At 40.7% G+C, this 23,812-nt stretch overlaps 2 protein-coding genes across 10 annotated transcripts; one reads left to right on the forward strand and one right to left on the reverse strand.

The window, feature by feature from the left end:
- Positions 1-1,995: 1,995 nt before the first annotated feature.
- On the forward strand, positions 1,996-19,779 carry fxr1 (FMR1 autosomal homolog 1). 9 transcript variants are annotated; one of them, XM_085775044.1, is made up of 19 exons: positions 1,996-2,058; positions 4,915-4,967; positions 5,075-5,168; positions 5,419-5,490; positions 5,987-6,135; positions 7,149-7,242; positions 7,332-7,448; positions 8,083-8,253; positions 8,878-8,956; positions 10,212-10,321; positions 10,468-10,563; positions 12,084-12,170; positions 12,314-12,581; positions 12,672-12,765; positions 13,890-14,002; positions 14,451-14,660; positions 14,843-14,920; positions 16,371-16,453; positions 17,840-19,779. In XM_085775044.1, exons 1-19 carry the CDS (start codon positions 2,008-2,010, stop codon positions 18,011-18,013), a joined length of 2,193 nt encoding a protein of 730 aa, XP_085631170.1. In that variant the 5' UTR covers positions 1,996-2,007; the 3' UTR covers positions 18,014-19,779. The 9 variants fall into 9 exon arrangements, with proteins under 9 accessions (XP_085631170.1, XP_085631171.1, XP_085631172.1 ...); XM_085775045.1 differs by having other exon boundaries at positions 10,471-10,563; XM_085775046.1 differs by having other exon boundaries at positions 10,477-10,563.
- A 400-nt stretch (positions 19,780-20,179) lies between these two features.
- dnajc19 (DnaJ (Hsp40) homolog, subfamily C, member 19) lies at positions 20,180-23,013 on the reverse strand. Its single transcript, XM_085775054.1, has 6 exons — positions 22,947-23,013; positions 22,320-22,371; positions 21,370-21,443; positions 21,186-21,265; positions 21,016-21,086; positions 20,180-20,378 (listed from the first exon to the last, which is right to left on the reverse strand). The coding sequence occupies exons 1-6, from the start codon at positions 22,947-22,949 to the stop codon at positions 20,308-20,310; spliced, it is 351 nt and encodes a 116-aa protein (XP_085631180.1). The 5' UTR covers positions 22,950-23,013; the 3' UTR covers positions 20,180-20,307.
- Between the last annotated feature and the right edge of the window lie 799 nt (positions 23,014-23,812).

Here is a 23,812-nt window from a genome sequence, read left to right on the forward strand (position 1 = left end):
GATTAAAAGTACAGAAAACGTGACCTGCAGAGCAGCGCCGACCAGTTTACTACTGTCAGATCCATCCAGCTGCAGATTTGACTGCTTTCAGTGCATCAGCTGTGCTAACAAAGGTGAGCATGGTGATTCTTCATTGTATTGCATCAGTGCATCCAGGACAGTTAATACAGGTCTGTGTGCTACTAGCATCTGAAGTATTATCTATATCGTGCTTTATACTTGATTTAGTTCATTTGACAGAAACCTCATTTTACAAATTAAGTTTTTTTTTTCACTACAAAACTAAAGAAAAGAAAAGAAAAAACACCCATTGGTAGCTTAATAAAATGTGAGCTCAACTGTTTATTAGTGTGTAATGTGTGTAATGTCAGAATACTAACCAAATTTGAATAGTAATTTAGAGGTTTAGACATTTGAGGACATCAATTTGAGCTAATCCTGATGAGGTTCTCTTACCATAAACAGTTTATAGATTGATAAGGATAAGGGGACTAAACATTAGAATCCATCATTGGTCACCCAACTATATAAACATGAATTCTTGTATAATAAAAACATTAATGTGACATAATAGTGCACTATAACACCCACTGATACAATTTCTCTTTGCTTTTGATAAGTAGCCTACAGTTTTTAGGGCTGTTTAGTTGTAAATAATAGTTAAGTATTTTACTTTACATTTGTTGTTGGTACTTAACATAACTTTGAGTTTTGATATTGTGTTTGATGTTGGGTATTGGGACAAGTTTCATACTATCATTATTACTATTATTCTGTGTTTTAGTTTTATTTCTGTTCAGGTGCATCAGGTGACCAGGATGTCCATGCAACATGCTTCTCCCACTGTTTTCATGCCCATCAGTCCATTCAGGGACCCATACTGTTCCTGCTGTTATTATTCTGGAAGACTGAACTCTCATCAGGCCAGAAACGCTTCACCGTAGGACAAATGTCATCACTCTGTTTGACTTTGCGCTCACCTGCATTTTACAGCGACCACACGGTGACAGAGAATGGATTCATTGGACTGGATCCATACACACACACACACACACACCTGTAAAACAGAGCAGAGCGACCTGAACTCTTCACAGAGCCCGAAGCAAAGTCTCTTTCCATGTAGCCTACATTTTCATGGTACTTGTGGGCCTTGCTGTAGCATGCTGTAACTTGATTTTTCTTTTAAAGTATTCTACTAATAAAGGTGATTTAGATTACGATTCTATCAGATCTAAACACAGAGAGGATAAAAAATGTTAAAAAGTCAGAAAACTTATAGGCAATGTCTTACTATTTAATGCTAACTGTAACATGATATAATATAACCTTATGAATGTTTAATTCCAGCCAGTTTTGGATGCTGTGGGCCCCTTCTGGACTGAGCTTCAATGGTCCTCACTTTGTTATGTAGCATAAATGACTCTGACATGGCCTGGGATATGGATATCATTCTGGTGGTGTGTTTGTATGTAGTGTTGCCTGCTATTTTATGTTTATGTCTCAAAGAAATTTTAAATAGAAGGCAACTGGACTTGGTTATTTGTCTAGGAAGACGTTTCACCTCTCATCCAAGAGGCTTCATCAGTTCATGTACGCATCTGACCAGACTGGGACTGGTTTATGTTTATTTATCTTTATGTAGCTGAAGCTACAGTGCAGGAAAAATGTATGGTTCTACACAAACTGTATGCAGAGGAAAATATGTGTTGAACTTAAATAATAAAAATAGATGTCTAATTACAAGCCCTTTCTGGGTCCTCACTCCACTAAACCTACACAGTCACATTTTCCACCAAACTCTCCAGTAGATTGATCATTGCTTATTTTAACTGACAAAGCAAAAAAAGAAAAGAAACATTTTTGACTTTTTGTTTAGAAGAGTTAAGCCCGTTTCTATTGTAACTGGATCCCCAAAGCTCTCACCTGTCACCTGCCTATAGACTTCTCTCTGCTTCTCTGATGCTTTAAGGAGCACCTGTCGTCCCAGCATCCTTTGCGTGTCCCAATATGGAAGAACTGGCGGTGGAGGTCCGTGGCTCCAACGGGGCTTATTACAAGGTAAATACCGGCTTATCACACGCGATACGCTGCCATAAGATCAGGTAGGTTAGGTGAAGTCTCACAGACTCCGGCCACATGTTCAGACTTGCTCCGAAACCCGTGAACCGTCTGTCTTTAGCCTGCATTAGCACCGTTAGCTCAGAGTTAGCATGCTAAGCTAAGCTAAGTTAGCACCGCTGACCAGTCTTCGCCTCCTTGTGCCACTTTCTTTCTTTTCTTTCTGCCTTTTAAATGTACACCCAGGGTGGAAAACACACGATCTAATCTGAGATAACCGAATATATAACCGATATAAGCTGTTATTGGTCTCGCTTTTACCTTGGTCCGAGCTAAAAGTTAGCAGTTGCTAAGTTGCTAGGTGACGTCAGAAAAAGATGTGGCTAAAAGTGAAAACAGTGAAACTGAAAATAAAAACAAAGTGCATCATTATGTGGATATGGGTAGGAGCGGGGTGTAGCTGTCATTTTACGGTGTTAAATAACTCTAGACGTTGACCCGTGTAGCTGTCTGGTTAAAGTATGTTATGTTTATGAGGCACTGTGGTCAGTTGTGACAGTGATTCCTTGTTGTTTTTTATTGGGCATTTATAACACACACACACACATCGAGTAACGGAACACGGATACATGAAATAACAGGACCAATCAAGTAAATAGATAAAGAATAAAATAAATGAACAGAAATATGACATATTGAGTGATTTCTTGTTGAACTGCACCGTGTTCGTCTGCCTGTCGCTGTCTATTATTTGATACTTCATCATGCCTGAGCTATGTGTATGTGTGTGTGAGCCAGCTGTTCCTTGTCAATCTCTGACCAGCTGGCATGTCAGGGTAGGGTCACTGATACCGCACACTTTAGGGGCTATTTCTAGACTTGCTGCCTAAACTACGGTAATAGTCCCCCGTCTCTTTTTTCCCCTCTTCATCTTTCTATTCACTTTGCTTCACCCCCTTCTCTTTCCTCCCTTCCCTTCCCTCTCCCTCCTCTCTGCTTCTCTCCTCCCTGCCTCTCTCTGTGTCAGTTCAGCCCTCATGAGTCACTTTGTCCACAACTCTGGCCGCCACTTGCCCGGAGCTGAAACGCCGGAGTTACACGGTGGCATCAGGCAAAAGTTTGGGCACCCTGCCCTGGTATAATATGTCTGTTCATGTGAACAGTTCAGGGAGTGGAAGTTGAAATGATCTCCAAAAGGCATAAAGTTACAGTTGGCACATTCCCTTTACATTTTAGCAATATATATATTTTTTATTTTCATCTTTTACATTCAAAATGACAGGGAAGTATAGTTTGCACAGTGTACCCAGTAACCCCCCCTTTGGAAACTATCACAGTGTGTACATAGTAAATATCTTGTCTGATACCTTGGTCAAAGTTATCTGAGAGCTCAAGTCTCCTGGGTTTCCTATTCTTATGCTTTGTTTCCCTTTTCACTGTAAAGTTGTAGAAAACTAAAACAATACACAGATATTGATTAAAATATTGCAAAAGGAGTGTTTCATGTTTAACTTTATGCCTTTTTTCGAGATCGTTTCATCTTCCACTTGATTAACTTTCCACTTGATTAACAGAAAGTTTGACCAGGGGCGCCCAAACTTTTGCATGACACTGTATAGTACGAGTTAATACTGACTTTTAGTGGTTGTTGTGTTTTTATTTTCAGCCGTGGTTTGATCAGAAGTGTGTGTGTGGGTTTGAGTTAAGATGAATTACTGGACTGCCTGTCCTGGTTTCTTGTCTCCTGTGCAATGTTTTTATTTTAACTAATTATTTTAACCTATGTTTTTATTCCGCACTTTTCAGCCTATCTATCTATCTATCTATCTATCTATCTATCTATCTATCTATCTATCTATCTATCTATCTATCTATCTATCTATCTATCTATCTGGAAATACCAGCTCAGTCACTTTCTGCATGTCACATGTAGCTTGCACTTCATTACCTCTGAAGTCTCTTATAGGGACTTTACTTATGCTGCTCTAACCATTGATAAATGATGATCTGTGTTACTCAATCAACAGAATTAGTTGTCTACCACAAGTAAAACGTTGGCTCAGACCCCTATTAAATATTAATGTACAGTAAGAGACAACACGTCGCCTGCACTTTGCATTGCAGCACTGAAACATGCTCTTGATGCTTGCATTAGCTGCTTCTCTGTTCTTCCCGTGAACATGTTTTCAGATATTTTCATATTCTTGATAATTAAAACACATTGTATCATCAGTGTATCATCAGGGCGGCGTCTGTGATTTTCCGGTTTTCTCATAATTAGGGACTTTATAGACTCATTACAGTTTTGCTCTACTCTGATATCTTTGTGTTTTGTAAATTTGACTTTTCAAAATCTGAATATATTAAATTGTTGGATGTTTAAAGTTATTTTTCAGGCAAATATCAAATGAATTGATCATCAACAACACGATACAAAATCACTTTACACTCATCATCTCAGTCTTGTGTACAAGTCTCTGTGTCAACTACGTAACGTGAAAGTGAATATGATATTGTGCGTATAAGGAAACTGACGACAGCAAGATTGCCAAGAACATATGTTGAGATGAATATAGCTCGGTATACTGGGGAACAGTTGTGCGACATTTTTGAGATTTAAGTCTGAGGACTCAAAGCTCTCACCGCTCTGTACCTCACACTGTACTGTATATGTAAATTATTGTTGTTGTTGTGTTGTTGTTTTGTATGCAAGTCCTCCACAAAGATAATATTTTCCTTCAAGAACGAAAGTCAGCTCGTTATGTATCCTGTCTGTCCTGTGTAGTCGGTGTAACTTGAATAAGTAGCTCATTATAAGTGCTAACCACTGTGTCTGTGCCTCCGTCTGTCCTGCAGGGCTTTGTCAAAGATATCCACGATGACTCTCTCACCATTGCCTTTGAGAACAAGTACGTTTCTCTTCCACCAGCAGCAGTTATGAAACATGTCACGTTCAAAAACATAAACATGTTTTAACAAGGTTGCAAATGATTCCTTTTTATTTATGTTTTTTTAGTTGGCAGCCAGAACGCCAGGTGCCCTTCAGTGATGTCAGGTTGCCACCGCCCGCCGACGCCAAGAAGGAGATCGGAGAGGGCGAGGAGGTGGAGGTGAGGAGAAGAAAGAGGAGGAGGAGGACAATCATGTTGTCTTTTTTGTTTTAGATAGATAGATACTGTATATAGTGCAGTGAAATGCAAAACCAAGCACACGACTGTACCTATACAACCCCAAAAATATATGAAAAAAATATTCACACATGTACAAAGGAAGGTATCAATACAGGTGTAAAAATGTAATGGGTAAAATCTTTCGTCTTTTCCTTCCTTTTGTGTTAACGCTGGCGTGCGCTCCTGGTAGATCCTCTCCAGAGCCAATGATCAGGAGCCTTGTGGTTGGTGGCTGGCTAAAGTTCGCATGATGAAGGGAGATGTGAGTATTATTCTTTACAAAAGACACATGTCAACAAAACACACTCCATATTTACATGACAATCAGTCTGTTTGCCGATGTTGTATCTGAAATAGCAACAATTGAAAATATGCTTTGCCCATGTAAAAGTGCATTAATTTTCAGTAACTGTATGTTTGTATCATTAATATATGTGTGAGGTATGTATGTGGATGTGTATACTTTTATATAATACGTTCTCATATTTGAACATATATGGAACGACACAAATGTAAGATTTAATTTGGAAGTAAGGCATAAAGAAGTATTCACTTCAGCCTATTCCTTTTTGCACATGTCTATGTTATTCAGTGAAATGTACTTTCCAACATGTTTATTTATTGAAACCATTTAGCCTTTTGCTTTGCTTTATTCTCACATGTCTGTTTTTTTTTTCTTTTTACATGTCTGAAATTTTTTTTCTGAACAACAGCTGTCGGTTTTTATGCTACACACTGAACCCTCTCTGTATTTTCAGTTCTACGTGATCGAGTATGCAGCCTGCGACGCCACCTACAACGAGATAGTGACCTTCGAGCGCCTGCGTCCAGTAAACCCCAACAAGGCCATCACTAAGAATTCCTTTGTCAAGTGCTCTGTCCCTGTCCCTCAGGATCTACAGGAAGCGTACGTGCAGCATGTTTACTCCAGCAACACACCTTAAAGTCACAACCTCAAGCTCTTTGCAGTTAATATAAACATACAGTAAAGTCTGCACATCAGAAGTAGCTGAAGCAAATGTAAGCTCCAAAGCTTATATTTATTATCACCTCAGTTAATACTTCTGGTGTGCAGACCTTATGTTCTGATATTTTGTCTGGCACCCATGTCTTATATATTTTTTGGGATGTGCATGCTGCTTCTACAGGCTTCGCAGTTAAAGGGATAGTTCAACATTTTGGCAAATTGGCCTATAATCCCTATAGTTTTAGCAGTAGGTTTGTTACCCTTAATTGTCGGTGCAAGCTGTTTTTAGAACGGCGAGCTGCTCAGAGCTACGCTACTGGGATTTCTTGGTTTCCCTCATCAAACTCATCTAATACACAATCCAACAACTCCAAAATGCTCTGGTGGACAAGTTGTGACCTGCACATTCACCACGCTATGAGATAATAACAGAACGTTACGAGACAGAGTTGTTTTCGATGTAAATTCATGCAAAACCGCTGATGCGTGTTCCTGTCGAGGGCAGTTTTTCAGCAAGCAGTCTCTGCATTTACCTCTAAAACAACTCCGTCTCGTAACGTTCTGTTATTATCTCATAGCGTGGTGAATGTGCAGGTCACAACTTGTCCACCAGAGCGTTTTGGAGTTGTTGGATTGTGTATTTGATGAGTTTGATGAGGGAAACCAAGAAATCCCACGAGCCTCCGTAGCGTAGCTCTGAGCAGCTTGCGGCTCTGCTCCGCCGTTCTAAAAATAGCTTGCACCGACAAATAAAGGTAACGAACCTACTGCTATGACTATAGGGATTATGGCAATGGGCCAATTTGCCAAAATGTTCAACTATCCCTTTAATGACACATCACTAATTTATTGTAGGTTGGTTCCCTGCAGTTTCTATGTCAGATATGAGAGGAAACAATGTGTTAAGTTTAAGATTGAACTGTTAAAGACGTTAAATTGATCTTGTTTCACAGGTGCCAGGCTGAGAACGCCCACAAGGAGTTTAAGAAAGCCGTGGGAGCCTGTCGCATCTCATACTGCCCCGAGACCAGCCAGCTACTGATCGTGGTAGGTGTTAATCCTGTAGTCAACCACTAGTAAAGGAGCTGCTCAGCATTTGTTGCTAATCCCTTCTTTTATTTTGTGTGTGTGTTCAGTCCACCAACGAGTCGACGGTGAAGCGTGTGTCTTTGCTGAGTGACATGCACCTGCGCAGCCTCAGGACCAAGCTGCTGCTGATGTCACGCAACCAGGAAGCTACGAAACACCTGGAGGTCGGTTGGTGATGAAAACGGTTTGGTTTAGTTATGGTGATGACCTGCAGGTGGAGGTCACATAGGCAGATAGTGACGTTTAGAGGAGGCAGCTGGTAAAGTCAGTTTGTCAACGAGGTAACATGATGGGAAATCAATAATTACATGATCGTATATAACATTAAATTACACAACAGTGAAGACACAGAAAGATTAGCAACTTTCACTTGCGATGGAGAAACATACTGTATAATAAACGACATTTTTGTCATTACAACTAGGTTTTTGTGCATTTCCATTCATTCCCTCCCTAACTCTAACCCTAACCCTTTTTGGAGTTGAGGTCGTCAGAGGAAAGAGGAGAAAGTGACGGCAGAAGAGTTTGTAGTAAAGATGAAGTAGCTGGATGGTAGATTCGTCTTTGTTGTGGAGTGTTTTTTACAGTTTTACAGAAAAACACAAATGTTCCTTTAAATAGAAATTCAAGAAGCAGCTTCTTTTAATGAGCATTTGAAAACAACAACATTTTTTATTGGTACAACCATTTAAAGATACATTTTTGTTCTGTACGTCAGGGCTATAAAATGAGATTTGATGATGGTGAAACTTCAAAGGATTAAATTAACTATAAACCAAATGGTCTCTGTTTTTCCAGAGCTCCCGGCAGCTGGTGTCGTCCTTCCAGGAGGAGTTTGTGGTGAGACCGGACCTGATGGGCCTGGCCATCGGCAGCCACGGCAACAACATCCAGCAAGCTCGTAAAGTTCCAGGCGTCACTGCCATCGAGCTGGATGAGGAGACCGGCACCTTCAGGATTTATGGAGAGGTAGGAGGGGGAGTGTGAGGAGGAGGAGGAGGAGAAGGAGTCGATGGATAAATGTTGAGCTGATTTAAAGGACAATTCCGGGCAAATTCAACTCAGGGGTGTATTTTCCTAACATTTTAGGTCTAAAAGAACGAATCTGAAGATTTTCAGTTTAATTGGTCCTGTTTTGCGGTAGTTGTGTCTGTCCCCGCATCGCCACGGCAGCAATGAATGGGAGCGGATGCAAGTTCCGCTGTTTAGGCTGTTTCCAGCCCTCAAAGCCGCAATTTTTTTCCACAGACAGCGTCAGATGGCGACTCAAACATGCACGGAGAAGTTTATTTACTTCAAGCAAGCCGACATGTTTGTAAAACTAGATCTAATTCAAAGTCTCCCGGAGTCTCGCACTAGACCCAAGTTGCCGTGCTCGGTGTGTTCAGGTGCAGTGGGAAAAGCTACCGTTTGTGTCATAAACACAGGAATATCAACTCTTGACTCAACAGACACAACAACCGCAAAACATGAGCAATTAAACTGAAAATCTTCAGATTCGTTGAGTTGAATTTGCCCAGAATTGTCCTTTAAGTGTAAGTTACTCTCTGATGATTATGCATGATTTGATGTGTGTATTGTGTTGCCTTTTAGACAGCCGAGGCCGTGAAGAAGGCCAGAAACTTCCTGGAGTTTCTGGAGGATTCTGTCCAGGTGCCAAGGAACCTGGTTGGTATGTAGACATTCACATTTCCTGCCTGAGATTGATTGTAAATCCCCCAAACGTCTGTTTACTAGCAGCAGTCACAGGACAGCCAGCCTCCCAGTGCAAACTAGAACATACAGTAGGATAGACAAGATTTATTATCAAAAGTAAAAACAGAAGGGTCAGATTCGCTCTTGATTGTCATCAGGTGTCTGCTTAAATAGACAAGGTGAATGACATCCTGATCCTGACAGCCCGACACTCAATCAATCAATCAATGAGATACAAGTACCAATTTGCAAGCTCATCTATAAAAGGCAAGTACATACAAATACCATAAATATCATGAAAAAGATATAAAGAGTAATACAAATTCCATCATCTGACAAGTGTCAACTCTCATGATAGGAGACAATATACATAATGTAGATCATAAAAAAGTATAATAATTAGGACCCATTACAATAATGAGATACAAATGCATAATCTAAATGTACTGTACCAACTCATTAATGTATCAAAAAGGAGTGTACATACCGTATGAATAATCACAAAATATAGAAAATAGAAACACACATCAAAAATTATAATGTATAGAATAGATAGATAGTCTTTATTGCTGTTGTGTAGAAAATCTATGAATCAATGAAATTATATGTGCTGCAGCTGATGCATTAAACAACTCACATATTGATATAAAAAAAGCACAGAACCGTATAAAAGAAACTTCTCACCTGTTTGAACAGGACAAGGACAAACTGTTTCTACCTCACAGCAATAACCACACTCAATATACCACCGAAACCTAATCACTGTGCAATGTGGGATTGTGCACTTCAGTGAATGGAATGTATGGTTGTGTGTTTATTTTTGTTTTGTTTCACCTAGCGATTCTTTTTAATGCTTATTTACAGTCTATCTCTTTTTTTTTTTATCTTTATGGTTGCACCGTCTAGTTTGGCATTTTAAATTCCGTTGTACATGATGTGACAGTGATAATAAAGATATTCTATTCTATTCTAATGTCCATACATAATAAATTATCATTGCAAAACAAAATGACAAGCAGTGGTAACAGTAGATAAGACAGATGTGATAACCTGCCATGAGATCTTTACTGATATTATACTTGACATTGCAGAGAGTGTGGGATGTGTGAGTGACTAATGTGGGTGTTAAGAAGCTGCTTTTTTAAAAACCTGTTCTTGTTTTGATGCCTCTGTATCAGCTGTCACGAGGTAGCAGGCCTTTATCAACTTTTTTTCCTGCTGTGTGTCCGCAGGCAAAGTGATTGGCAAGAACGGGAAGGTCATCCAGGAGATTGTGGACAAGTCCGGCGTGGTGAGGGTCCGGATAGAGGGAGACAACGACAACAAGCAGCCGCGACAGGAAGTAAGCCTGCTACTGCAGCCCGTCTCTCTGCAGCCGGTGAAGCTGCTCGTGTGTCGAGTCACCGTCACCGGTTTGGTACCTGAGGTTTTCTCCTCTGGCTTCAGTCAGGCCCATACTAACATGTGTGTTGTGCTCTTCGTGTTTTGTCGACACAGGGAATGGTCCCCTTCACCTTTGTTGGGACGAAGGAGAGCATTGGAAACGTTCAGGTCTTGCTGGAGTACCACATCTCATACCTCAACGTAAGGACACCTGAGTCTGTGTGTGTGTGTGTGTGCTGAATGGTGTGAAAGTGTGTGTGTGCATTTTGTGAATGCTTTTGCCAAATCTTTGCTTCTTTAATCAAGGTCACAGCTTCATGAAAACAACATTTGAGTAGTTTGGCAGCATGAAATGTTGCATGTGTTGTAATAATTATCAGGCCCTCCAGAAAAATGCGGAGTCTCTTTGTGATTGTTGCGGGCAAAAATCCTTGGTTATGTGGCATGTTTTCTTATACAAGGCGATGGAATATGCGGGATATTTATGCAACTTTATGCGATGAAATTTCAGGAATTTGCAAAAACTGCGGTTTGATGAATAAGAAAAGAATACGCTACAACTTCTGTAAAAATGGATAAATTAAATAATAAAATAAAATGTGTGCTTCCTGTTTTACACAAGTAGCTATACAAAACAGACATCTTCTGTTAAAATAAGTGCTTCCAATGCACAAAGTGCAATCTTTTGCTGTATGTACGTAAATGTACATACTAATATACTTACAACTGTAAGGCTTTTGAAACCCGTATCATTTAACCAACTGGTAACAAAAAACTGCAATCTTCCAACCGTAAAGTTGCATCAACTCCTGAATCACTTTCTGATGACGTCATTTCATAACGTTTCCAAGGCAACTGGAGGAAAATGCTCCTGTGTGAAGTAAACGCAACATTTTTCAACTTTAAGCGAAGATATATGTGACTTTCTTGCAAGGAAAATGCAGGGCTTTCGCGCATTTTGCGTGGAAATCAGCGATTTATGCGCTTTTATGCGCTGATTATGCGTTGAATTATGCGATTGCATAATCTCGTTTTTCTGGAGGGACTGAATAATCAGCCTTACTGACATTGGCTTGGCTCTCAGCTTCATAATCTCAGCTAAAGTCTGAACACTAACACTGCTTTAATGTTTATGTGCACGCATTCAATGTGAGCTCTCATAGGGTAAAATATAAAACCATTAAACAATAATAAACACATTCAAATAACTCACACTAAGCATTTACTAAAGGTTGTATTAACACATAAAACACACAACCATGTATTTTATGGGCAGCGCTATCATTTATTCACTACATTAAACTGCCAGACTCGCTGTGTGACAGTGACTGATTGGTCACAACGTAGGTTTTTGTTCTAAGTGAATCGAAGCGACATTTCACCGCCTCAAAAGAACAACAAATCATTTAGAGTTTATTCCATTTTGAGGGTAACGGCTCAATCAGTCACAGTCACAGGGAAGAAAAACAACCACAACTGGTCTGGTACCTAACATCAATACATGATCATTGTTCCAGCTTTATTTGTTTTATTCTCCATTGTGAATGCCATCTGACTAATCAAGCTTGTGCTAATCTGTATAGATGATCATTTTGCTGCTCTGTGCTGTGTGTGTGTGTTTGTGTTTTGCACTGTGTGTGTGTCTGAGTGTGTGTCCTGTGTTGTCTGCATGTCCTGTGCTGTGTGTTTGGTGCTTTGCATGTTTTGCACTGTGTGTGTAGGACGTAGCGGAGCTTCTTGCGGAGACCCAGCAGTTACAGGATGAGCTGAGGCAGACTGTGATTTGTACACAGGGAGCCAGCCTAGATGTGTGTATGATGAGTATGCACATGTATCCAGTGATGAGCGCTTAGAAAAACCCTCACAGCAAATGCTACAATCATCCTTTTCTTTTCCTTTTGTCTGACTTTTTAAATTCTTAATCATTTCCTGTTTATTTTTTCCCCCGTAGGAGGTTGAGCAGCTTCGTCTGGAGCGGATGCAGATCGATGAACAGCTCCGTCAGATCACCCAGGGCCACCGAGCGTCTGACAGGGAGCGAGGAGAGCGCGGTGACAGAGGAGAGCGCGGCGAGAGAGGAGAGCGCGGTGAGAGAGGAGGGTACAACACCGACGGCAGCGCCAACGCCTCGTCATCCTCCGTGCATGGCACTCGCTCCTACAACAGTCGCGGGCGCGGGCGCAGAGGCCACAGCGGCCACAGCTACAGCACCGGATATGGTAGAAACCCCTTTTAAAGTCAAATATTATCAACTTACACACCGTCAGATACTGTTTTAAATGACTCTCCGTCTGTCTACTTGATTTCAGGCACCAACTCCGAGCAGTCGAACGCCTCTGAGACCGATTCAGAGCGCAAGGACGAGCTCAGTGACTGGTCCCTGGCAGGAGAGGACCAGGACAGGTGATTTCTGTTTTATTTTATTGTGTCAAATTTTTAGTTTTGTTTTCCAGTCTTTGAAAACGACAGGAGATAGTCACACGCACACACACACACTCATACACTTATGCACTTATGTACACTGCCCGTCCGCATTCGCTGTGGCATCGTTTCAATAAGCTTCTGCAATGTCACAACATTTATTTCCGTCCAGAGTTGCATTAATTTTTCAGATATTCTCAATGGGGTTCAGGTCTGGACTCTGTGGCCACATCAGACCACATTTCTTCCTTGAAGATGATGGTTCACCACTTTTTAATAATGCGTTGGACAGTTCTTAACCCAGTTTTCGTAATCTCAGTAATCTCCTTAGATCTTTTATTTGCTTGATGCCAATAATTTGACCCTTCTGAAACAGATTAACATCTTCTCCACGACCACAACATGGTTGTTTAAGAAATGAGTCAGTTATCATCAGTTAGGGTTAAATAAGTTGTTGCCAGCTGAAACATAATCATCCATGCTGTAATTATCCAATGGGAGGCTCTGACCAGTTAGCTTCGTTAAATCCAAGAGGTGTATTTATTTATTTATTTCTTCACTATGTTCATGTATTTTTAAATTTGATTAATTGTTCTTTCTTATCTGTGGAGACGGCAAAACTGTTGCCACAAGAGTCTTTATCTAGAGTCTTTTGTATCGATTTTATTGTGGCTTTGTTGTTTTACCTGTCATCATTGTTCAGTGGTGCTGTTTCGTCTCTTTGTCTCTTCCTCTCTCTTACCCTTGTGTCTGTTGTGTCTTTAAATGTCAAGCACCATGCTGTAACACCATTTGCCCGTTTTGGGACAATAAAGATTTACTTTACTTTATTGATAACAAATACAAAACAGAGTGAGCGACATAAAAATGAGAAGATGAGAAATAAGAGAAGCCACAATAGTAAAAAAAAAAAAACAAAAATAAAAAATAAGCCACCTCATAGCTACTAATGTCTTAGCTGCAGTCAGGCCAGCAAGAATAAGTCTTTTTTGTCGTCCCCACAGTCTTGTATCATGTAGCAATCCATTTGGCGGAGGATTTTTATTTATTTTTTGTGTATTCCATTTACTTTACAAGTGAGCAATTTTGTCTTTTTTGACCTTCAGGGAGAGGGAGAGAGGCTCGAGGCCACACAGAGACGGTCGAAGGAGGCCAGGCCCGGGTAGAGGCCGTGGAGGGCCCAGAGGAAGAGGAGGAAGAGGATACAGCAACAGCTCTGGTAAGATCCATGACTAGAGGACGCAACAGTGTGAAGAATAAAGACTGATTAAAGAGATAGTTCAACATTTTGGCAAATTGGCCCATTGCCATAATCTCTATAATTTTAGGAGTAGGTTTGTTACCTTTAATTGTCGGTGCAAGCTGTTATCTCATAGTGTGGTGAATGTGCAGGTCACAACTTGTCCACCAGAGCGTTTTGGAGTTGTTGGATTGTGTATTTGATGAGTTTGATGAGGGAAACCAAGAAATCCCATTAGCCTCCATAGTGTAGCTCTGAGCAGCTCGCGGCTCTGCTCTGCCGCTCTAAAAATAGCTTGCACCGACAAATAAAGGTAACGAACCTACTGCTATAAGGATTATGGCAATGGGCCAATTTGCCAAAATGTCGAACTATCCCTTTAAATATAAGGGAATTGAGACATTTGTACCTGTTTCTGAATCTGCAGCAGGGCCTCTGGACCACGAGGACAACCATGCCTACGCAGTCCTGGAGACGAACACGGAGACAGACCAGACAGCCGACACCGACGCCAGCGAGTCCAACATACCGGCAAACCGGCGCAGGAGGTCCCGACGACGCAGAACAGACGAGGACGCCACGCTGATGGACGGCATGAGCGAGTCGGACAATGCCTCGATGAGTGAAAACGGAATAGGTATGGACTTTTTACATGTTTTACACACACACACACACACACACATGCACATGATGTGGACATTACGTCAGATAAGCAAAGCAGCACTTGAGCAGAAAGCAGCGCATCAAGTCCCATATTGAGTGAGATAGAAGTCAGAGTAGTTTAAAGACACTCACTGTGTGACGACCCAACACCCCCAGATGACCCAGAAGCTAAACCTCAGCGTCGTAACCGTAGTCGACGTCGCCGCATCCGCCAGCCCGAGGAGAGGCAGCCAGGTAACCGTGGCTGAATGGCTTTTACACGAAGAGTTGTGCACCAGGCCTGGTGTTTGTGTGTTTGTGTTTGTGTTGCCTCCGACATACTAAACAACAATCAACTGGGTGATCTGGTTCATGGCTGGTGGACTACTGTCAAACAAAACAGCGTTTTCTAATAAAGTTTGCTGTGTTTCTACACACACACACACTGCTCGTTACCCAGAGTGGAAGTATCCATCTTCTTCATATTTCTAGGGGTGTAACGGTTTGGTACAACAGACACTAATTAAATGTAAAACTAAAAACCATATTCTGTTATAAAAGTAAAAAAAATAAAGAGAATAAAAAATAAAACAAGTGCATTAGGAGTGTTATAATAACATACAAAGGAGTATTAGGGCCAGCAAAAAACAAAAAAAAAATCGGGCAAAAAAAAAAAAAATGTTATTATTATTGTCTTGTGGCAGATTTTTTTTTTTTTTTTCTTGTGCCAGATTTTTTTTTTTTTTTGCTGGCTTCGTAATAACATTCATTAATTCTAGAGGAAAAAAACTTGCGCTTGACAACTGGCAACTATTATAAAAAAAAAAACAGAAACTATCATCAGTGTTGGTTTACACAGTTAATTTGGGCTGGATGCCAGTTGCTTTGGTGATGTTTCTGGTCCAGCAGCAGTGGGGGTAAGATAAGTTGTTGCACACAACTTGTCTTTTTCCTCGTACCCGTGATTGACATATCGGGGTGATGCCGCCTTATATGCGTTAATGTGTTTGATGCGTTTCTAGCGACGCACAGCGCATCCGTGAAATATCGCTGACGGTCCGGTCGACCAGTCACCGTTGTGCTTCACTGAGAAGCCACACGGGTGATATCAATGAGGCAGACGGCTCCTCTAACTTCTTTACACGCTCATCACTTCTCTTCTTCGTCTGTTATGACAGTTGCTGGCAGCTTTTAGGCTCATTACCGCCACCTGGATTGGAGTGAGGACTAGACTTTTTTTCTTTCTTTTTTTAATATTCGACATATTCGTCGTATGACTGTGTGCACCGAACAAATACCGTTACACCCCTATTTATTTCATATATAAATGAACATGGCCTTCACTTGTTTTTGTCCTGTTCTTTACACCACTGTCCGTCCGTGTCGTCTTGTGTGTCACAGTAAACATGATCTAAACTGGTGAAAAGCTCTTCACACAGGCTCCGCTCTGTGTCACACAGTTTTTGAAGCTTTTCTGAAAACCAACAACCATGCTAGCTTTTTCACAGTGGTCTGTCACTGTGCGTGTGTGCGTGTGCGCAGGTGTGAACATTTCTAACCATTGTTTATGTTGTACTAACGTACAGGACGTGCGAGACGTACTGTGGAAATCGAGATGTTCTGAACATGTGACACAGATTTGCTGAGTTTCACAGCGTCTCGTTTTTATTTTTGTGTTCTCTCCTCTGTTGTCTCGTCTGCACAGTGACGGTGGCCGACTACATATCCAGGGCTGAGTCTCAGAGCAGACAGATGACCACCAAGGACCACAAGAAGAACAAGGAAGTGGTGAGTGCTACTTTGTTCATAAATGCAGTTCGCCTGTTAAACTTTATCACCATAAATTCTCAAATAAAAGCCGGGTATCAAATAGACGCCGGTCTCCTGTACTGGGCCGAGTCTGGCTACAGGTTTGAGCAAGTAGAAGCCAGTTTCAGTCTTCAGTTCTTGTGAATGTTCAAAACTTCTCAAAGCCGAATGATGGCCCGTTTGTACAGTTGCTACGGCCCGACGCAGCCGGACTGATGAGCATTAATTCTCGGCCCGGACGCGGCCACAAAAAGAAAAGAAAGGAAGCCCGTGGTCCGACCCGACCTGAGTTATTTGTATGTTTATGAACCGACGTCCGGTCGTGCCAACCCGGCCTGTTGTGAACTCCGACAAACTGTATATAGGCTCCAGAGTCTAATTATTGTATGGAAATAACGGTATCTTAATACTTATCTGGGTTTGGTCTTATCTGAAGTTATTTGGGTTAATTATTTTGTATACGCTATTGTACCTAGCTACGATCTCCTGGAAATTATTTGGTTACATAATGGCATTGATTTGCATTGAATTGCATGATTTAAAAAAAAAAATATTATGCACATTTATTTACTCAAATATCACAAATTATTTGAATTTTTTTACCTAGAAGTCCGGAAACTAGGGTCTGGAAAAAGTATGGAGTTTGGAAATTTCTAATGTGTAGGAACCCTGCATTTATTTACAAGAGGTTTAATCCATGACGATTAAACTTCTAAATGAATGCTGCTCTGGATCCGGCTATTTCCTTTGATTCTCACTCTTTTAAACAGAAAATAGAATAGAACAATTTTAGAGTATTTTATTTTCCATCTTTGCTGTTAAAGATTAAATAAAAGCCTGTCCCCTATCCACCTTTTTCTGAACGTCAAAAACGTAAGCCGGTTTTGCTCTTCCGGTGGAATTTTATGTTTACGTTTCCATGGTTTCGTTAGTCGTGGTAAATGCATGGATTTTCTTTTTTTTTTTTTTTCAATGAAAATCTGTAAAACGCATGGATCATCACACCAGCTTTTAACAATGGATACCACACAAATTGACATCCATGTTAAAAGCCAGCATTACCACAACTATGACAACGATTGAAACCATGGAAACATAACATACAATTCCACCAAAACCGGCTTCCGGTTTTGACCATAGATCACGTTCGGAAACTTGTGGATAGTCGCCTGTCTCAAATATAAGCTGGGTCAGTTCAGCAGTTGAAGCAAATTAAAGCCCGAGCCTCTATTTGAGAATTTACAGGACTTAACCGAACCGTTTTGCCTCTTTGCCTTTTTTTTCTTGGCGTCTTAGCGGTGACTTTGTTCGACTGCATTAGAGGTGCATTACTTCATTACTTGTCTGTCTCACATTCCTCCTCAGGGTCAGGTGGACGCCATCGCTGAGCACAGCCCGCAGCCTGCCCCGGCAACCACCAACGGTTCCAGCAACAACGCTGCCGACAGTGAGGGCAGCAGTGCCCCCACGGAGAGGCCGGCCAAGGTCTCCTACCAGGAGGACTCGAACCCGCAGCCCGTCGTCAACGGACTTTCCTAGTCAGACCCTGGCAAAGGAAATGGTTTCAAATATTTGAACTTTCTTCGGCTGCACTTAATTAAATCTCACTGTCTCTAGAGCAGCCTTAAAAGTGAAACATTTAAATACAACAAGCACTGTTCTTTTTTTACTTTTGCAAATATTTGAAACCTGTTTTCTCTGTGCAAGTTTTAGAAGTTTAAAACCTAACCTCCTCCTCCTCCTCCTCCCTCCCTCCTCTGCCACCTTTTACATGTGTTCTGTCCAACTATCCATTTTATTACAGTTTTTTTAACAATAGTTCTTCCTGTATGAGCTTGCCAAAGATAGTCAAACACACACAGACTTACAGACATCTCTACTTAGCTGTAACTTCTCAGTCCACTCTTCGTTGAGAGCTCAGGGAGAGGTCGGACTGATTGCAGTATTTACAAAACGCAGACAGGGATTCCACTCAAACCCATACTGTGGTATGAATGCAGCAGTTCTTTTTTATTGGTATAAATAATATCATAGCAGGGTTTTAGAATAAAAATTAAAAAAATAAATAAAGTCTGCCTTTTTACCGAGGCGGACTCAAGACAGATGCTTCCACAACCTTTTATCAGGATGTTTTGTGCATCTGAAGTAGTTTGTAACTTAAATGTTCTGCATGGGCAAATACCACGGTGCAGACACGGACAGGTTTGTTGGAAAACTGAAGTATGTCTGACATACATGTGATCAGCTGTTGTGCCTTGAGAGTAGATTCAACATGTTGTTGCCTGGCTCTGCACACCGTCTGAAATCCTCCCACCTATTTCTGTGTCAAACCGAGATGAGCCGCCTCCTCCTTTTACGGCGCCGTACGGGCAGGTTCGACAGGCCGACACCGAAAGACCCTGTGAGGATTTCAGAGGCATATCTTTTTAAAATCAGGTGTGTCTGTTCTTAATGTTTGTGGGGGCAAATGAGTCCAGTTATTCTTTATATATATCTGTTGAGGAGTTTGACATTAGCTGCTTTGTTTTTTCAATATGCAACCACTTCGGTCATAGAAGAAATGTTATGGAGTGTCTGGAAAAGAAACAAACAATAGAAGAGTTGTTGTCTTTGCACTGAAACGTAACCTTTTTTTTTCGTTGTTGTTGAAAAAGTTGATTGTAGTCGAGTCTGGAAACTGGCCTGGTATTAGTGCTGGACAGAGATGTAGCCATCAGTGCTGGGTTTCCTGGAAACATCTCATTTGCTAAATTTCAGGTAATTACTGATGCAGATCCTGTTCTCTCTCAGAAACCGACAGACTCGGAGGACATGTGCTGTATCTCTGAGGTTAAAAATCCCACTTCACGTGTCCATCACCGCAGTAATCCTGCTGAAGTGGTTAAAGCTCAGACCGACACAGTGTTGAGACGTTTCTGGAAAACCGAGCCCAGATGATGACGATGTCATTTTCATTGTTCTTCCACAGAGACTGGCTGGCTGGAAACTGGTCATGACTGTTCCATTAAGGAAGGAGATTTATTTGGTTTATTTATTTAAAAAATGTACAGTATTTAAAAAAAAAAAAACATAAAAAAAAACAAGAGAAGCTCTTCTTTTTCTTGACACTAAACAATACGTTACCTTTAAGGGTTACTGTGGAAACAGATGACAATTTGGACTACTGAGAGCTGTGACATCCAGTATGTTGTTTTTCTTTTCTTTTTTCTTTTTTTTAAAGGATCGTTCTGGTTGGTTGATGTGCAATATGTTTTGTATGCAGGTAGTTCTTAAATAAACTTGATCTTCTGTGTAGATCTAAATCCAACTGTGTCTGCCTCTCACGACAACTGACAGGACTTCAGAGTTGATGTTGTACATGTAAAATACATTTTTGAAATTACAATCTACCCATTAAATAAGCATATAAATCAAGGTAGAAGTTGAAAAGAAAAGATTAGCAGCAGTTTGAAAAACACTGAATGAGATATTATTCACTGTTATGTTCCTCTTGTGGTTGTGAAGAAATCTCTATATGCAGTTTCAATATCAGTGACCCTGGATTAAAGCGTAGAGTCACATCAAGTGGATGAGCTCCAAAGATGAGTGTGTTTCTAGTATAAAACTCAAACCGTGTACATACAGGAATATGAGTTTTGTTTAAGGATGGGCTCACTTCAGATTAACATTTTTAAAGATAAATTAAAACAGAAAAATAACGAGTTTGAGCCACACTTACAATTTGTACAGTGATTTTATTTGCGAACAATCAAGTTTTAGAAAAGTCTGGTAATCTCTGAGTCAGTGTGAGCCAGTGCGAAAATTAACATTTATGTCACCAGAGAACTTCAGCATTATTTCTTCATCTGCCCGTCCATCAGATCCTTTGCCTCATTTATCTTTGCAGCTAGGTAGGGAGATCCACCTGAGACACAAAGACACACGGTTGCATTTCATTACATTTTACTGTTATAAATGGGAGACAAGGCGCTCAACTGACATTGACAAAAACAAAAACTGGGTGCTGAATTCCTAACGAGGTAGAAATAAAAACTCAAAAATTTGTGATTGTTTGCCAGATCACACTGAGGAAAGGCTAGACCCGAAACGTCTGTATGGCAAATAAATCATGACATTATACAGTCTGTAAAACCTGCTGTGCAGTCATGCTACATAGATTATTTATGCCAACATGTCTTGATCTTTATTCACTACCTCTTGTTTCCCCCAGAATCCAAAGACAAGCTTGTTAGGTTAATTTGCGGCTCTATGAAGTGCCAATAATAATAGTAATAATAATAACACATTTTATTTCATAGGCGCCTTTCTGTCACTCAAGGACACTTTACAATGAATAAAAGAAGTGGAAAATAAACAATAGAAGTACACAAGATTAAAAACAGGTTAAAATTAGGCCGTGCAATTTCAACAGTCAGAGGGAAAAGGCGATCTTAAACAGGTGGGTTTTGAGTATGGACTTGAATCGAGATTCCTTATTTCAGGTGGTTGTGTGAGGCTGAGGTTGTTTGCCTGCGATAGAAACCTTCACAGCTTCTACTCACCTCTGTCGGGATGGTTCAGGATCATCAGTTTTCTATGGGCTTCCCTGATCTTATTCTTGTTGGCTGTGGGACTGAGGACACAACATCAGTGATACGTCAGTGAATTATTATTATTTATTGGGAATAGTCGTGGTCATAACAAGGTTTTCAGTGCTGTGTCGTCCACATACCTGACACCTAAAACAAGGGCAGCTTCTCTTTTGCTCATCTTTGGTTCAAACCCACCTCTGTAGTACCCTCCTCCAAAAGCCTGCAACAACATAAACAGATACCAGCTCACCATGACGCCGGGCATCTAGCAAGTATCATAGTAGTGTATGGAGACAGATTTATAATGTGTGTTGCTCTTCTTACCGTCTTGGGGAAGCTCTGGAGGACCTGTTTCATCTGAGGCTCCATCTGCTTCATGGCCTGCATGGCATAGCGACCTGGGAGACAAACAACTTGATACTTCAGCAGGACTCACACCGAGTTCAAGATTATTAAAACCAAACTTGATCAAAACTGTTGTTCTGGAGTCTGGACTGATCTCATCTGTTTATACGCTATACTACTTTTATGTATTTCAAGTGTTATTTCATTATGTTTTGTGTCATTGTATGTGCCATGTATTTCCCTCAGCTGCGAGCAGAAACTTTAGGGGTGCACACCGTAAAATCGACTTGCAAAGCACATATTCGCATTTCCTTTTAATTGATGATCCTTACACACATTGACCTGACACCTGTAATGACAGATAACCAGATTTGAGATGCCTTGTAGTGTCCACATTTCACCAGTACCAGTATGAAAAAACCCAGCAAATTTACTGGTTTCACATGTGCAGGTAGATCAGACAGTCTCAAATTCTAGGGGCAAAATGCTCCCATTTAGGGGCAGTCTGGAGCCCCGATCTATCTATCTTATTTTGCGAAATATCCACATTTAAGTTGATTTGGGTTGGAACAATACACAGGAGACTCACTGGCCACAACTATAAGGAGAGTTTTTAGACTTCCTTAATCTGTGAGGGTGAGTAACAGCTCTGGGAGTGCACTGTTTATTAGGTACATGCAGCTAAAACTAGAGCTGTCTATTACGACACTCCTTCCATAAACCCTCCATTCATGAAGGTTGTAATGTTCAGATTTTACAGAGGTGTGTCATTTCACCTGTAAAATAATTTGTGTTGATGTGTGACCATATTGCATCACACAGAGAGGTGTTTCTGGTGCCGTTTGGGTGGAATAAATAAAAGAAACACCTGTATAGATGAATACAGGTGCACAAGTCTACCTTATTGTTATCAACTGGAAGTTACCTACCTGCAAATCCAGCTGCTGCCAGAGCCAGTCCCACGGCCACCATGGAACTGGCCTGCAGAGAGACAGACAGAAGAAGTAGAAGAAGACACTTTATTTACCGTATATACTGTAGCACATTTTTCTGTCAGAGACAACTCAATGTGCTTCACAACATAGATACACAACTAAGCAAAGCAGAATACAAAAATGCATATACATATAATATACATACAATACATATAAACTGAGCAATATAGAGAGAGAGAGGGAAGAAGGAGAGTTATCAACTGTACCTCAATGTAAACAACTGGCACATGACCAAGTTGTGGCCTATTACAGAGCCCAAACTTAAGCTCTCGCACATTAACTTTAGCTACGTAACTGTTATGTATTTAAAAAGCACTATATGTGTGGCTTTCTCACGTTGAAGCTCGTTAACTGGCTAATTAAAGCGGTGCAACGAGCGGTAATTAGGTTTTTGGTTTTACGTCCTGCTGCTGGAAACGTGCACGTTTGTGAGTGAAGCTAACGTTAGCTTAGCCACTCGGGATGATGGTCGTTCATCGTTAATAAACAGACAAACTCCGGGGCAGGAGACCGGTTTCTTCACATTGTCCTCCGAGAGAATAAATAACAAGTCCGACCTACCATGTCCGTGTGTTATGTTCCGTGCCCGGTGAAGATTAGGATCATAACTTTTGACCTCTCATGTTCTCGCTGTCGCTCGGGCGTCCGTGTGTTTATGCCGGAAACGGAAGCGAGCTGTCGTAAAACGGTGCTCACAGGTTTGACTGACAGTTTGACTGAACATGTCCAAGTAGGATCAGAGCTTATTATTTAGGATCACGGTCTAGTTTATTATTACCAAGACATTTTTAAACATGCAAGAAATTTGTTTTGGTGTTTTGGCGCATAAAAAAAGAAAATACAAACTAAGAACAAAACAAGATAGTAGGCTACTGAAGGTCAGTTAGCTCAATGGGAGACCAGTGGGGCTAGGACATTTTTTTCTTCTCCCACAAATATTTTTCAAAAATAACTTAACATTAGTCTGACCTTTATACTTATAATATTTGCTTATATTTTAGAAGATGTGTTTTATATCATTGCAAAATATTATCAAATATAAATAAATCATCTTGACACTGAAGAATAACTGAGAGGCAGGCAAATTTTGGAGTATGTCATGATTTCAATACAGGTTTATGAACTTGTATTTAAATGCACATCGGAAATACTATCTTTACAAGAGTGAGTCACATTGACCTAAAAATATGTTTAAAAACTTGATTGAGATATAAAATTTCTACTATATGGGTTTGGTGTTTGAACCTGAATTGACTCCATGGCTTTAATACTTTCACAGCTGCTACATCTGTGATAAATGGATCCAAGTTAAAACTTCCTTGTTTTAAAAACACCTGTAGCAGCTGTCCTTGCATGACGAAATTAAGCTCCGCCCCCCGGGTTTTAACGCACCCCCACCCCCCGCCCCACACCAGTCACCACGGCTC

This window comes from Trachurus japonicus, chromosome 4 (genome assembly GCF_045865225.1).
Source record: "Trachurus japonicus isolate A0001 chromosome 4, Traja_1.0".
Classification (NCBI taxonomy): Eukaryota; Metazoa; Chordata; class Actinopteri; order Carangiformes; family Carangidae; genus Trachurus; species Trachurus japonicus.